The sequence below is a fragment of the Pseudophryne corroboree genome, chromosome 7, assembly GCF_028390025.1.
Source record: "Pseudophryne corroboree isolate aPseCor3 chromosome 7, aPseCor3.hap2, whole genome shotgun sequence".
Lineage (NCBI taxonomy): Eukaryota > Metazoa > Chordata > Amphibia > Anura > Myobatrachidae > Pseudophryne > Pseudophryne corroboree.
In genome coordinates, this window is record NC_086450.1 from 12,861,984 (window position 1) to 12,876,579 (window position 14,596).

At 45.0% G+C, this 14,596-nt stretch overlaps 1 protein-coding gene across 4 annotated transcripts in view; it reads right to left on the reverse strand.

The window, feature by feature from the left end:
• Nucleotides 1–3,030: 3,030 nt before the first annotated feature.
• The window catches only part of ADAM23 (ADAM metallopeptidase domain 23), a 282,388-nt gene continuing 270,822 nt past the window's right edge, over nucleotides 3,031–14,596 (reverse strand). For 2 of the 4 annotated variants that reach the window (XM_063932699.1, XM_063932700.1), the window contains exon 26: nucleotides 4,252–4,396. In XM_063932699.1, coding sequence (XP_063788769.1) covers nucleotides 4,351–4,396 — 46 coding nt within the window. In that variant the 3' untranslated portion in view covers nucleotides 4,252–4,350. Of the gene's footprint in view, nucleotides 4,397–14,596 lie in introns of all 4 variants that reach the window. The other 2 variants (XM_063932697.1, XM_063932698.1) reach the window with 2 other exon arrangements.

The following is a 14,596-nucleotide window of genomic DNA, read 5'->3' on the forward strand; positions in this document are numbered from 1 at the left end:
ACACTTATTATATGACTCGTCTATATCATTTCACCATTCATTAAGGACTCATTTTCTATCTCAGTCACACATTGCAGCCTACCCAACGCTTATCTACTCACATTACTGGAAAACATCTGATTGTATTTCACCTTCATTCAAATCATATATGAAAACTTAACAGTGAGAGAAACATAATAAATCTCTACAGAACTAGAAGAATCTCCTGTAACATCCTGCAATGTGAGTAGGTGCTCGTTCCTGTCAGGAGCCTCAGCAAGAAGAGAGGTTGAGGACAACAGCTCCTTATAATTATTATATATTATATTATATTATATTGTACAGATTCAATAAACAGTCGGGTCTGGAGTGAAGTCATTTGGCTTTCTGATAGAGGTACTGACATCCTAATATCCTTGTCTCCTCAATGTTGCCTTCAGGTCAGAATTGTGGAGCAATTTATTAAACCCACATCACACACAGCTGAAGGAGGGTAAAGTTGCCCGGTTCTAGTATGACTGGTCGACCATGTTAAGGTCGACCACTATTGGTCGACACAGACATGGAATAATAGTCGACACAAGAAAAAGGTCGACGCATGACAGGTTGTCATATGAAAAGGTCGACGTGGATATTTTTTTACTGTTTTTGATGTCATTTTTTCCGTAACATGACCAGGAACCCCAATTAGTGTACCGCGTCCCCTTGCATGGCGAGCGAAGGCATGGTGCACGCTGCACTTGGCGCAGGTTACCGTTCCCAATCGTAGTCCACGTGGATGGTAAAGCATGAAAAAGTAAAAAATCTATATTTAAAAAAAAAAAAGCCATGTCGACCTTTTCGTGCGTTGACCTATCATGTGTCGACCATTGTCATGCATCGACCATATGTTCACGTCGACCATGTCAATGTCGATAAAATTGCAGCTTTTTTGGGTCTATTTAATAAAAAGTGGCGATAGTAAAGACTTCCCATAACTACTTATCAGAGCCATAGAATATCTTCTCCAACCGCAATTTACCATTTATACGGCAGCTGAGCAGATAATGTTGTGGCAATGGTAAGGTTGTACTTTACTTTTCGCCAGGCCAGTGTGGAGACAAATGCGCATAAGCGATCCAACTCACACATGCGCAGTGGACTATATCTTGGGCTTCCAGAGCCATTTTCAGCAAAAAAAAAAAAAAATTTAAATTAAAATAAAACCTAGTTTCCTTTCCTCCTTATAACTGGGCAGTAGTACTGTAATTGATAGTGTGTTACACAAATACCGACAGAGGAAACATTACTAGTTTGAAAATCTATAAACCACCGTTAAAGCGACAACCCCCATATACTGTAATTCCAGTTGTGTGCATAGTATAGTATTTCAGCACTTCCATTAGCACATAGGGGGTCATTCCGAGTTGATCGCTCGCTAGCAGTTTTTAGCAGCCGTGCAAACGCTATGCCGCCGCCCACTGGGGAGTGTATTTTCGCTTTGCAGAAGTGCGAACGCTTGTGCAGCAGAGAGCCAGCAAAAACATGTTGTGCAAAACAAGACCAGCCCTGTAGTTACTCTTTGTGTGTGATGATTCTAACGTTGGAGGGACGGCTTTTGACGTCACACACCCGTCCAGCGTTTGCCCAACTACGCCTGCGTTTTCCCTGGCACGTCTGCGTTTTTCTAAGCACTCCCTGAAAACGGTCAGTTGACACCCAGAAACGCCCACTTCCTGTCAATCTTCTTGCGGCCGCCAGTGCTAGAACCTGTGCAAAACCACAAAGGACTTTGTATCCGTACGTCGTGCGTGTGCATTGCAGTGCATACGCATGCGCAGAAATGCCAATTTTTAGCCTGATCGCTGCGCTGCAAACAACGGCAGCTAGCCATCAACTTGGAATGACCCCCTAAGTTGTGTATTTTTGGTGCATTTTTCTAAGCATTTTCAGTCATATTTATCAATATTCAGGAAAGAAATGCCAATACAATGCGATAATATCGATTAAATTCGCATTGCGATATTTGCTTTTTTCATTTGACTGTATTATGCTCTGCGTGCAGGGACAAAGCTTGCACGAAAGCTCCGTCCCTGCAAATCTTCTACCCGCCCTTCTCTGGGTATTGTTTGCAATGTGGCAAAGTATCTCCAGGCTCCCTCTGATATTGTTTAACAATTTACTTTTAGTAAATCTGAAACAGGTCATCATCCTAATGGCGCCGGGTGGATATTGCGCTATCAGTACCACCATCGCCACGACAACGTTTATTCTCCTAAATCAATAATACCGACTTTAGCGTATACTTGGCGATATGGTTTGGGGAAGTATCAGGCATCACTTAAGACCTTTACTTAAAGCTTAGAACATGACAAATCCAGCAGGAATTTAAGGATCTCTTAGATCTTCTGGTCGGAACGGTCAATTTACCTACCTTGTATAAGTAACTGATACTTATACAAGGTAGGTAAGTTGACCGTTCCGACCAGAAGATCTAAGAGATCCTTAAATTCCTGCTGGATGTTCCTGTGCCCCTCCACTGCCTGAGGATAACATCAAAATAGGACAATTCGGCGTCTACTAGTGAAAATGAAATTATACATGGCAATATGCTATCATGTCATGACTATCATTCTTGGAGACCGCTAAACGTGAGTTTTACAAACTCGATTATTTTACACCTTAAAAATATTTATCTATACATCTAGGTTAGGAATAGACATTAGAAGAAAGTTTAAAAATGGCATAGACCTCTTACTTACATATAGGACGCTCAGACAATATGTCCGATTGTAAGATGCAGCAGTGATAAAGCATTATGCATTAAACAGACTGACTTTCCCAATCTCACTATATATATATATATATATATATATATATATATAAATATATACACTCATATATATATATATATATTATATGTGTGTGTGTGTGTGTGTATATATATATATATATATATATATACACACACACACACATATATATATATATATATATATATATATATACTGTATGCTACCCGTAGAACATACACACATATACACGTCACTCTTTCCCAAATAAAGAACAAAGTTATGCAAAGACTTACATATATACATGCATGTGAGAGTTACAACGTGAAAACAGAAGTGTGCATATGAACTTGGCACTTTAGTGAGTAATTTGAGTATGTAGCTATATATCTATTTTCATACATTATGTACAAAATTTCCATGAAATTAAAAATGGAACTTAATCATATTTAGAATTCTTAAATACCTATCCATTTACAGTATATACTTTAATAAAGGTGTACGTTTTTTTGGTTTCAAGCATACATACCTTAGGTCACACCTGCGTTGTGCCAGAATTTTCTGCATGTACATGCTAAATCTTCCTTGTTTATGTATGCAAGCCCTGCGTGCCTAACCTACATGCTAGAAAAGTGTGGAGACAAAGTTGTATATATATATATATATATATATATATATATATATATAGTATGTGCTACACATATGTGCGTATACATATATGTATATATATAATATATAACACATACGTATATAGCACATACACATATGAATATATGCATGTATATTATTTGAATGCATTCATTTTTTTTTACATACACATAAAGCTTTTGTTGTCAGAAAATCTTTCAATACATTTGATCATTTAAAGTCTTCTATTTCCATATATACATGTCCGTTATATATGTAGTTGTTGACTGTATGACTTCATGTCCACTCTGTCAGGGCAGAGAAATCATGGCTTGGGTTTCAGGAAATGTTTGGTTGCGGGTTGAAGGACCGCAATGCACTTAATAAAGTCTTCTCAACAAAAGACGTTACTCCCATGTACGTCTTCATTTTCTCCGTCATTCATTTTGTTGGGGGGACGGGGTTTGTTTAAAGTTTGCTCAATAGCAACGTCCGTGGGGGGTTTCGTGGTCTGTTGTAGCCATGTGCCATGCAGCGTTGCTTTTTTGTTTTTTATAAAAGATTTTTTTTAAATTATTTTTATCATGCCTCAGATTTTTTTTCCCACCGGTGTTCGATGAGGAAAGTTCGTCATGCTTAAGTCAGATGATTCTTATTGAGCGCCAACCAGCGACAATTAAGATGTTTCCCCACGTTAAACCCGGCATTTTATGAAAAACTATTGCACTTGTATTTCTATTTTTATTTAATGCAATGGGACGTTGTGTAGGCGGAGTGAGGAAGAAGATCAACAGTAATGGAAGAACCTTTATATTTTGTCTAAAAAAAAAATAAAAAAAATAGAGGCCATTGAGAATTGTATGAAAATACGGATATGGAAATGGCTGACGTGGCGTGGAGATTTCCCATAGGAGTGATCTTGTAGTCGCTGACCACATAGTGCAGGGCAAGATGGCGGGCCACCAGAGGTGCCTCATATTCCAGACTGTGAGGGGTCGTATCTCCTCTTTTTGACATTTCTTCCAGAACACATCGGAGTACGGCAGGATGCAGAAAGACAAACAGACCAATCGTTAGTTACATTTAAATAGAAAAAAAACAATCTACGAAGCGATGGCTGCGTCTATGGCAGACAATGCAGGTTACCGTAAGGCAAAGCCGTGACAGAGGTCTACAAACTTGACCAAAGTTTAGGTTGGTTGTTAAAACGTTACCATCTAAGTATTGATGCCGTCATCATCCAATTATTGCAGGTGAGTGGGATATTTATCAAAGGGTGGCGAGAAGTGAAGAGATAAAAGTACCAGCCAATCAGCTCCTAACTGTCATGTTACAGGCTTTGTTTGAAAAATGAGAGTAGCTGATTGGTTGGTACATTTTCTCTCCACTTTATCACTCTCCATGCTTTAATAAATACCCCCTTAGTGTCTCACTCTATGTGTTACAACTCAAGAGAAAATGTTTTGAATGTTTTTGAAAAGACAGCTTTGCCGATTGGTGAGCATTGCTTTTACCACAGAAAACCAGCCGTCGCTTACATAAACGGTTCTGCCAATCGCTACGGAGACAGGGCCCATAAAGGAGAATGGACTCGTTAAGTGATTAGTAAGGTGAGTAATGCTAAGCGCTCTTTGTTATAAGGGTTCCCTAGCGCAAGGCACAGACGTCCATTCTCCTTACAAAGCAGAAGTTGGTGCTAAAATGTAGCATGGCTTGACAAGGCAACAACGAACATTGGGTGCAACCTCCCCATAATCTGGCTTTATGTGGGGCATCAAGCAGGACGGCTCATGCACTCAGTCTGGTAAATACTTGGCATATGCACCACTACCCATCATCAGGCTGGCATGCAAAAACACACAACAGTAGTTTCCGGAATATGCATATGCAGCCACGTGTTTTGTGAGACGCTCGTGAAAAGTTTCATCACCGGTATTTTTAAATACATATTTAATGAAGTCATGAAATAAAAGCAGGTAGCTGTAGACGTTGTATGTGACCGGGCACGACCAGGAAGGTGGCAAATGTACACAATACAGCAGCATAAACCACCAGATCCACACAATACCCAACTACCAACAGGTCACACAGCACATAAGTATGTGCGAGCGGACACCCCATGAAAACAACGCTCCTTGTACTGATTTCAATTAACAATCGGTACAATCTAAGGGGCAGATGTATTAAGCCTGGAGAAGTGATAAGTGCAAGGTGATGACGCACCAGCCAATCAGCTCCAATATGTAAATTGACAGTTAGGAGCAGATTGGCTGGTGCATTATCACTTTGCACTTATCACAGCTTTATCACTTCTCCAGGCTTAATACATCTGCCCCTAAGCGCCAATATCATTACTTTAAATCAAAATAAAATGTAACGCGATATCGCTGGCTCCTGACAACGCCGAGCTTGTTACATATGACGTAAATATGTCAATGTCAAAGCCTCATTTGCATATGTAAAGGTTTGTATCAACGTTCTACAGTAGACCTGAAGGCTTCATCAATCAAAGTTCTACAGTAGACCTGAAGGCTTCATCAATCAAAGTTCTACAGCAGACCTGAAGGCTTCATCAATATCGTCGGAAACTGAAGAATCATTTCACTTGGGGTAGAGACATTCTAATAAGCCACTTATAGAAAACACAACTATGTATCAAGGGCTATGTATCACTGAAAGGCCAAACAGTAATGGCGTAATAATAATGCCGTTATTAAGTGAAGTGATGAGACATAACTAATGCTAACTGGCTCGCTAACCTTCCGCTTTCATGTCAGGTGCCATCTCTATAAAGTGCTTAGAGCACAGGTGTTCCTCTATATGCGGCAGAAGGTTACTCTTCATGGCTGATCCTACACAGGTCACTTTCCTGACCTTATGACCTAGGGCCTTCCCCCAGTAACCCCTCCTCTCATTCCCCACACCAGATTGCAGGAAGGCATGCACTGTGTTACACCAGTGACATGCCCTAAGTTCTACACGTTCAGTAATAGCAGTGACTGACAGAATAAATAGAGGTACTCATGGCATCCGTCAATTGTCCGTCCCCCCTTAAACACACTGTATACATACTGTCAGGAGCCGCACTGCTAATATGTATCCTGCTGGAGGAGACACAGACTACTCAGGAGCACAATAACTGGCTAGGGGATGGAGGGGAAGCAGAAGCAGGTGTGGGCCTGGAAGGGTGAGGTGAGAATCTAAGGGCAGGATGCAATGAAGTCCAAGTTGGCCAGAGGTGCGGGGTTCCTGGCTGAACTCTGATTTTTTTTTTAAACGGCTATCATTTACAAGGCATGGTTTTGCTGCTTTAAATAAAAGTCCAAGTTCGGCTGAGAACCCGCACATCTAGCCAACTTGGACTTCATTACATCCACCCCTAAGTGTATATGGTTCCTACAAGGTTCCTGCCTAACTCAATCTTCTCAGTTCACCTCATGTGTGGAATAACCTTGCTTATACTACATAAATATAATTTGTGGTATACCTTCAGAAGAGATAGCCATTTTGTAGAATTACGAGGAAGAGGCACCCATTTTGTAAAATTGCAAGGAAGAGGCAGCCATTTTGAGGAATTATGAGGAAGAGGCAGCCATTTTGTAGAATTACGAGGAAGAGGCAGCCATTTTGTAGAATTACGAGGAAGAGCTAGCCATTTTGTTGAATTACGTGGAAAAGGCACCCATTTATAGAATTATGAGGAGGATGTAGCTGTTTTGTGCTCTACAAAGAATATTGCCTATTGTTCACTAGAAACTGGTGACATACCTGGAGGCACTGCATGATCAATAATCATACAGCACTGGACAAGCTGCATTCTGAGGAACATTGGTTACCTTGACTTACAGGCTACAGTATGCTTCTTTAAATAGGCTGTGTTTCTACATGAAGAGTATTTTGGTCAAAGTCTAGGTCACACCCTTCACCTGCATGTCTCCCAACTTTCCTTAATTCTGGATCAGGATTTCTAACGCACGTATAAAGGGAAAGGTGGCCTCATTTTGGTGGCATGGGAGCAGGTCACCCCCGGCCCCCTGCTAGAGCAGAGGTATAGAGTGTCCTCCAACCTCCCTCATGCCCATAGAAGACTACGACCTGCCGAAGAGTGGGACTGTTCCACTGAAATATAGATGGTTGGGATGTATGCAACTGCAACATTTTGCCCCAGCACGGGGGCATTTGTATGATTTCTAGAGAGTGCTTTCAACACCCTATAGCCAAAGTTTTAACCATTGCTAGGTTGTTCTCAAACCCCTTCCCTCTACCTTCAAATGCAAATTTGTGTGCACTACTGTTGAGTGAGCAGTGCCACATCGGAACAGCTGGTAGACTGCTCTAGTCTGTTTCCAATTTGCTCTTGCAGCTTTCGCTACCTGCTGCTACTATCTGTCTGTGCTGGATTGCTAGGGCCTTGGTTGAGTACAAGACATATGGAAAGCCTAACAACGACCTTTGGAGGCCTCACCCCTCTTCAACCCTAAGAGTAAATTAAAAGTACTCACTTATATTAGTTAGGCTTCCTTCCCCTAATATAGGCATTCCCAACCTCAGTCCTCCATGCACACTAACAGGGCAGGTTTTAGTGATATCCAGGCATCAGCACAGATGGTTAAATCAAAATAACTGAGGTACTCATTAAGTCACCTGTGCCCAAGCATGGATATCACTAAAACCTGGACTATAATACTCCTTTCACACTGCCTGATGCGGGTCCCAGGGTGCGACATATTGCCGGGTTGCCGACGTCAGCGGTGACACGGCGGGGGCGGCGCTTGGAGACCACATGATCTCCAAGTGCCATCCGTACTGCGAAAGTTAATGGGAAACGGATCGCATCGAGCCGGCTCCCGTTCACAATGCACAGTAAGCCTGGATGAACACGCGTCACTAGACCCGGTATTTCAACCCTGGCACCATTCACACCGCACACAAACACGGGTTATGCGCGTTCATGTACCAAAAACCCGTGTTCAGAGGTTGCGGTGTGAAAGGGGTATAAGTGTGCCTCGAGGACCGAGATTGGAAATGGCTGCCCTAATAAATAAACAAACCTATATTCCCCTAACCTGCTCCAACATTAAGTTAATAGTATTCACATTTAATAAGCAGACACATTTCTCCCTAACATTAGGCCTCCTGCTCCCTACGCTCTTCCTAACATAAACCGTCCCCAAATTAAATCAATAGTCCCATAACCCTACTGCAACTTAATAAACCCCATCATAAAGACAATTTCTCTTACGTCCTAGAGGATGATGGGGACTCCGTAAGGACCATGGGGATAGACTGGCTCCGCAGGAGACATGGGCACTAAGAAAGAACTTTAGGTATGGGTGTGCACTGGCTCCTCCCTCTATGCCCCTCCTCCAGACCTCAGTTTATTACTGTGCCCAGAGGAGACTGGGTGAATTACAGGGAGCTCTCCTGAGTTTCCTCAAAAGAAAGTATTTTGTTAGGTTTTTTATTTTCAGGGAGTCTGCTGGCAACAGACTCCCTGCATCATGGGACTGAGGGGAGAGAAACAGACCTACTTTAATGTTAGGCTCTGTTTCTTAGGCTACTGGACACGATTAGCTCCAAAGGGAACGGAAAGCAGGTCTCACCCTCGCCGTTCGTCCCAGAGCCGCGCCGCCGTCCTCCTCCTCGCAGAGCCGGAAGATAGAAGCCGGTTGAGTATGTGAAGAAAGAAGACTTCAGAGGCGGCAGAAGGCTTCAGATCTTCATAGAGGTAACGCACAGAGGTAACGCTGTGCGCCATTGCTCCCACACAGCACACACACGGCAGTCACTGTAAGGGTGCAGGGCGCAGGTGGGGCACCCTGGGCAGCAATAAGGACCTCCAAATCTGGCTAAAATAGTGATATACAGGCTAGGCACAGTATATATGAGACCCCCCGCCAGTTTATTTTTTATTTTTCAGCGGGACCGAAGCCCCGCCGCTGAGGGGGCGGAGCTTGTTCCTCAGCACTCACCAGCGCCATTTTCTCCACAGCACACCGCTGAGAGGAAGCTCCCCGGACTCTCCCCTGCTTACCACGGTGAAAGAGGGTTTTTAAGAAGGGGGGGGGGGGGGGGCACATAATTTGGCGCAAAATAGATATAACAGCGCTATCTGGGTAAACATATTGTGTTTTTTCCTGGGCCATTGGCGCTGGGTGTGTGCTGGCATACTCTCTCTCTGTCTCTCCAAAGGGCCTTGTGGGGGCAGTGTCTTCAGATAAGAGGATTCCCTGAGTATGTGGTGTGTCGGTACGCGTGTGTCGGCATGTCTGAGGTAGAAGGCTCTCCTAGGGAGGAGGTGGAGCAAATGATTGTGGTGTCTCCGTCGGCAACACCGACACCTGACTGGTTGGATATGTGGAATGTTTTAAGTGCTAATGTGAATTTATTGCACAAAAGGTTGGACAAAGCTGAGTCCATGGAATATGCAGGGAGTCAAGCCCTGCCTGCCCCTATGTCGCAGGGACCTTCGGGGTCTCAAAAGCGCCCACTATCCCAAATAGTAGACACTAATACCGACACGGATTCTGACTCCAGTGTCGACTACGATGATGCAAAATTACAGCCAAAATTGGCTAAAAGTATTCAATATATGATTATTGCAATAAAATATGTTTTGCATATCACAGAGGAACCCCCTGTCCCTGACACGAGGGTACACATGTATAAGGAAAAGAAACCTGAGGTAACCTACGAGTTATTTGAAAAGGCTTGGGAATCTCCAGACAAGAAACTGCAGATTCCCAAAAGGATTCTTATGGCGCATCCTTTCCCGACTAAGGACAGGATAAGATGGGAATCCTCCCCAAGTGTAGACAAAGCGTTGACACGCTTATCCAAAAAGGTAGCGCTGCCATCCCAAGATACGGCTACCCTCAGGGATCCTGCTGATCGCAAGCAGGAGGCTACCTTAAAGTCCATTTACACACATTCAAGTACCTTACTCAGACCGGCGATAGCGTCGGCTTGGGTTTGTAGCGCTGTAGCAGCGTGGACAGATTCCTTATCGGCGGAAATTGATACCCTGGATAAGGATACCATTTTATTGACCCTGGGTCATATTAAAGATGCTGTCTTATATATGAGGGATGCTCAAAGAGACATTGGCCTACTGGGTTCTAGAGTCAACGCTATGTCGATTTCTGCTAGACGAGTCCTATGGACCCGGCAATGGACAGGTGATGCCGACTCAAAGAGGCATATGGAGGTTTTACCTTACAGGGGTGAGGAATTGTTTGGGGAAGGTCTCTCGGACTTGGTCTCCACAGCTACGGCTGGTAAATCAAATTTTTTGCCTTATGTTCCCTCACAGCCTAAGAAAGCGCCACATTATCAAATGCAGTCCTTTCGGTCAAATAGAAACAAGAGAGTACGAGGATCGTCCTTTCTTGCCAGAGGTAAGGGCAGAGGGAAAAAGCTGCCAACCACAGCTAGTTCCCAGGAGCAGAAGTCCTCCCCGGCCTCTACAAAATCCACCGCATGACGCTGGGGCTCCGTTGAGGGAGTCCGCCCCAGTGGGGGCACGTCTTCGACTTTTCAGCCACATCTGGGTTCACTCACAGGTGGATCCCTGGGCAATAGAAATTGTTTCCCAGGGTTACAAACTGGAATTCGAAGAGGTGCCTCCTCGCCGGTTTTTCAAATCGGCCCTACCAGCTTCGCCCCCAGAAAGGGAGATAGTTTTGAATGCAATTCACAAATTGTGTCTTCAACAGGTGGTAGTCAAAGTTCCCCTGCTTCAACAAGGGAGGGGGTATTACTCAACCCTGTTTGTAGTCCCGAAACCGGACGGTTCGGTCAGACCCATTTTAAATTTAAAGTCCTTGAACCTATACTTGAAAAGGTTCAAGTTCAAGATGGAATCGCTCAGAGCGGTCATCCCCAGCCTAGAAGGGGGGGATTTTATGGTATCCCTGGACATAAAGGATGCATACCTTCATGTTCCCATATATCCACCTCATCAGGCATACCTGAGATTTGCGGTACAGGATTGTCATTACCAATTTCAGACGTTGCCGTTTGGGCTTTCCACGGCCCCGAGGATTTTCACCAAGGTAATGGCGGAAATGATGGTGCTCCTGCGCAAGCAGGGTGTCACAATTATCCCGTACTTGTACGATCTCCTCATAAAAGCGAGATCACGAGAGCAGTTGTTGAACAGCGTGTCACTTTCACTGAAGGTGTTACAGCAACACGGCTGGATTCTAAATATCCCGAAGTCACAGTTGGTTCCTACGACTCGTTTGACCTTCTTAGGCATGATTCTGGATACGGACCAGAAAAGGGTTTATCTTCCGATGGAAAAGGCCCAGGAACTCATGACTCTGGTCAGGGACCTATTGAAGCCAAAACAGGTGTCAGTGCATCACTGCACTGGAGTCCTGGGAAAGATGGTGGAATCTTACGAGGCCATTCCCTTCGGCAGGTTCCATGCGAGGACCTTCCAATGGGACCTACTGGACAAGTGGTCCGGTTCACATCTACAGATTCATCAGTTGATCACCCTGTCCCCCAGGGCCAGGGTGTCTCTCCTGTGGTGGCTGCAGAGTGCTCACCTTCTAGAGGGTCGCAGGTTCGCCATCCAGGACTGGATTCTGGTAACCACGGACGCGAGCCTCCGAGGTTGGGGAGCAGTCACACAGGGAAGAAACTTCCAAGGTCTTTGGTCAAGTCAAGAGACTTGTCTTCACATCAACGTCCTGGAGCTGAGGGCCATATACAACGCCCTTCGATCCAGTCGGACAACATCACCGCAGTGGCTCATGTAAACCGCCAAGGCGGCACAAGGAGCAGAGTGGCAATGGCGGAAGCCACCAGGATTCTTCGCTGGGCGGAAAATCATGTAGGCGCACTGTCAGCAGTGTTCATTCCGGGGGTGGACAACTGGGAAGTAGACTTCCTCAGCAGACACGATCTACCCTTACAGGAGAGTGGGGACTTCATCAGGAAGTCTTCGCACAGATTGCAAGTCAGTGGGGACTGCCCCAGATAGACATGATGGCGTCCCGCCTCAACAAAAAGCTGCAGAGGTATTGCGCCAGGTCAAGAGACCCTCAAGCGGTAACTGTGGACGCCCTAGTGACACCGTGGGTGTTCCAGTCAGTCTGTGTGTTTCCTCCTCTTCCTCTCATACCCAAGGTGTTGAGAATAATAAGACAAAGAGGAGTACAGACAATTCTCATTGTTCCAGATTGGCCGCGAAGGGCCTGGTATCCGGATCTGCAGGAAATGCTCACAGAAGATCCGTGGCCTCTTCCTCTAAGACAGGACCTGTTACAACAGGGGCCCTGTCTGTTCCAAGACTTACCGCGGCTGCGTTTGACGGCATGGTGGTTGAACGCCGGATCCTAGCGGAAAAGGGCATTCCGGATGAGGTCATTCCTACCCCGATAAAGGCTAGGAAGGACGTGACAGCTAAACATTATCACCGTATATGGCGGAAGTATGTTTCTTGGTGTGAGGCCAGGAATGCTCCTACGGAAGAATTCCATCTGGGCTGTTTCCTTTACTTCCTGCAAACTGGAGTGAATTTGGGCCTAAAATTAGGCTCCATTAAGGTTCAGATTTCGGCCCTATCCATTTTCTTTCAGAAGGAATTGGCTTCTCTCCCAGAAGTACAGACTTTTGTGAAGGGAGTGCTGCATATCCAGCCTCCTTTTGTACCTCCGGTGGCGCCTTGGGACCTTAACGTGGTGTTGAGTTTCCTTAAGTCGCACTGGTTTGAACCACTTAAAAATGTGGAATTAAAATACCTCACTTGGAAAGTGGTCATGTTGTTAGCCTTGGCTTCGGCTAGGCGAGTGTCGGAATTGGTGGCTTTGTCTCATAAAAGCCCCTATCTAGTTTTCCATATGGATAGAGCGGAATTGCGGACCCGTCCTCAATTCTTGCCTAAGGTGGTTTCATCATTTCATATGAACCAACCTATTGTGGTGCCGGTGGCTACGCGATACTTGGAGGATTCCGAGTCCCTTGATGTGGCCAGGGCTTTGAAAATTAACGTGGCCAGAACGGCTAGGGTCAGGAAAACAGAAGCACTGTTTGTCCTGTATGCAGCCAACAAGGTTGGCGCTCCTGCTTCCAAGCAGACTATTGCTCGCTGGATCTGTAACACGATTCAGCAGGCTCATTCTACGGCTGGATTGCCGTTACCAAAATCGGTTAAGGCCCATTCCACTAGGAAGGTGGGCTCTTCTTGGGCGGCTGCCTGAGGGGTCTCGGCATTACAACTGTGCCGAGCTGCTACTTGGTCGGGTTCAAACACCTTTGCAAAGTTCTACAAGTTTGATACCCTGGCTGAGGAGGACCTCCTGTTTGCTCAGTCGGTGCTGCAGAGTCATCCGCACTCTCCCGCCCGTTTGGGAGCTTTGGTATAATCCCCATGGTCCTTACGGAGTCCCCAGCATCCTCTAGGACGTAAGAGAAAATAAGATTTTAAACCTACCGGTAAATCTTTTTCTCCTAGTCCGTAGAGGATGCTGGGCGCCCGTCCCAAGTGCGGACTAATTCTGCAAGACTTGTATATAGTTTTTGCTTACATAAGGGTTATGTTACAGTTTTCCTCAGTCTCGGACTGTTGCTGTGTTGTTTCATACTGTTAACTGGTTCGTATATCACAGGTTATACGGTGTGGATGGTGTGGGCTGGTATGAATCTTGCCCTTGGATTAACAAAAATCCTTTCCTCGTACTGTCCGTCTCCTCTGGGCACAGTTTCTCTAACTGAGGTCTGGAGGAGGGGCATAGAGGGAGAAGCCAGTGCACACCCATACCTAAAGTGCTTTCTTAGTGCCCATGTCTCCTGCGGAGCCCGTCTATCCCCATGGTCCTTACGGAGTCCCCAGCATCCTCTACGGACTAGGAGAAAAAGATTTACCGGTAGGTTTAAAATCTTATTATTACATTTAATGGCCACAACCATCCCCCCACCAATAAATGGATACCTACCATTCAACTATTAGCAATCACCCGCACCCTGAAATAAAATACACACATTTACATTAAACCCCCCCTCCCCCCCCCCTTACAAAACTTATATTAAAAGCCCTGCCCTACTCCCACAAATCTGTACAACTGGAATGTGTGTACAGTGACAGCAAAGAAGAAAGAGTCATACCCACAGAGATGGGAGATAGTGAGGGAACTTATGACGCCGGTTCAGGGTGAGGGGCCTGTCACTAAGAAACATACTCTGCTCAGTTCTCGACTGACCAATTCTCA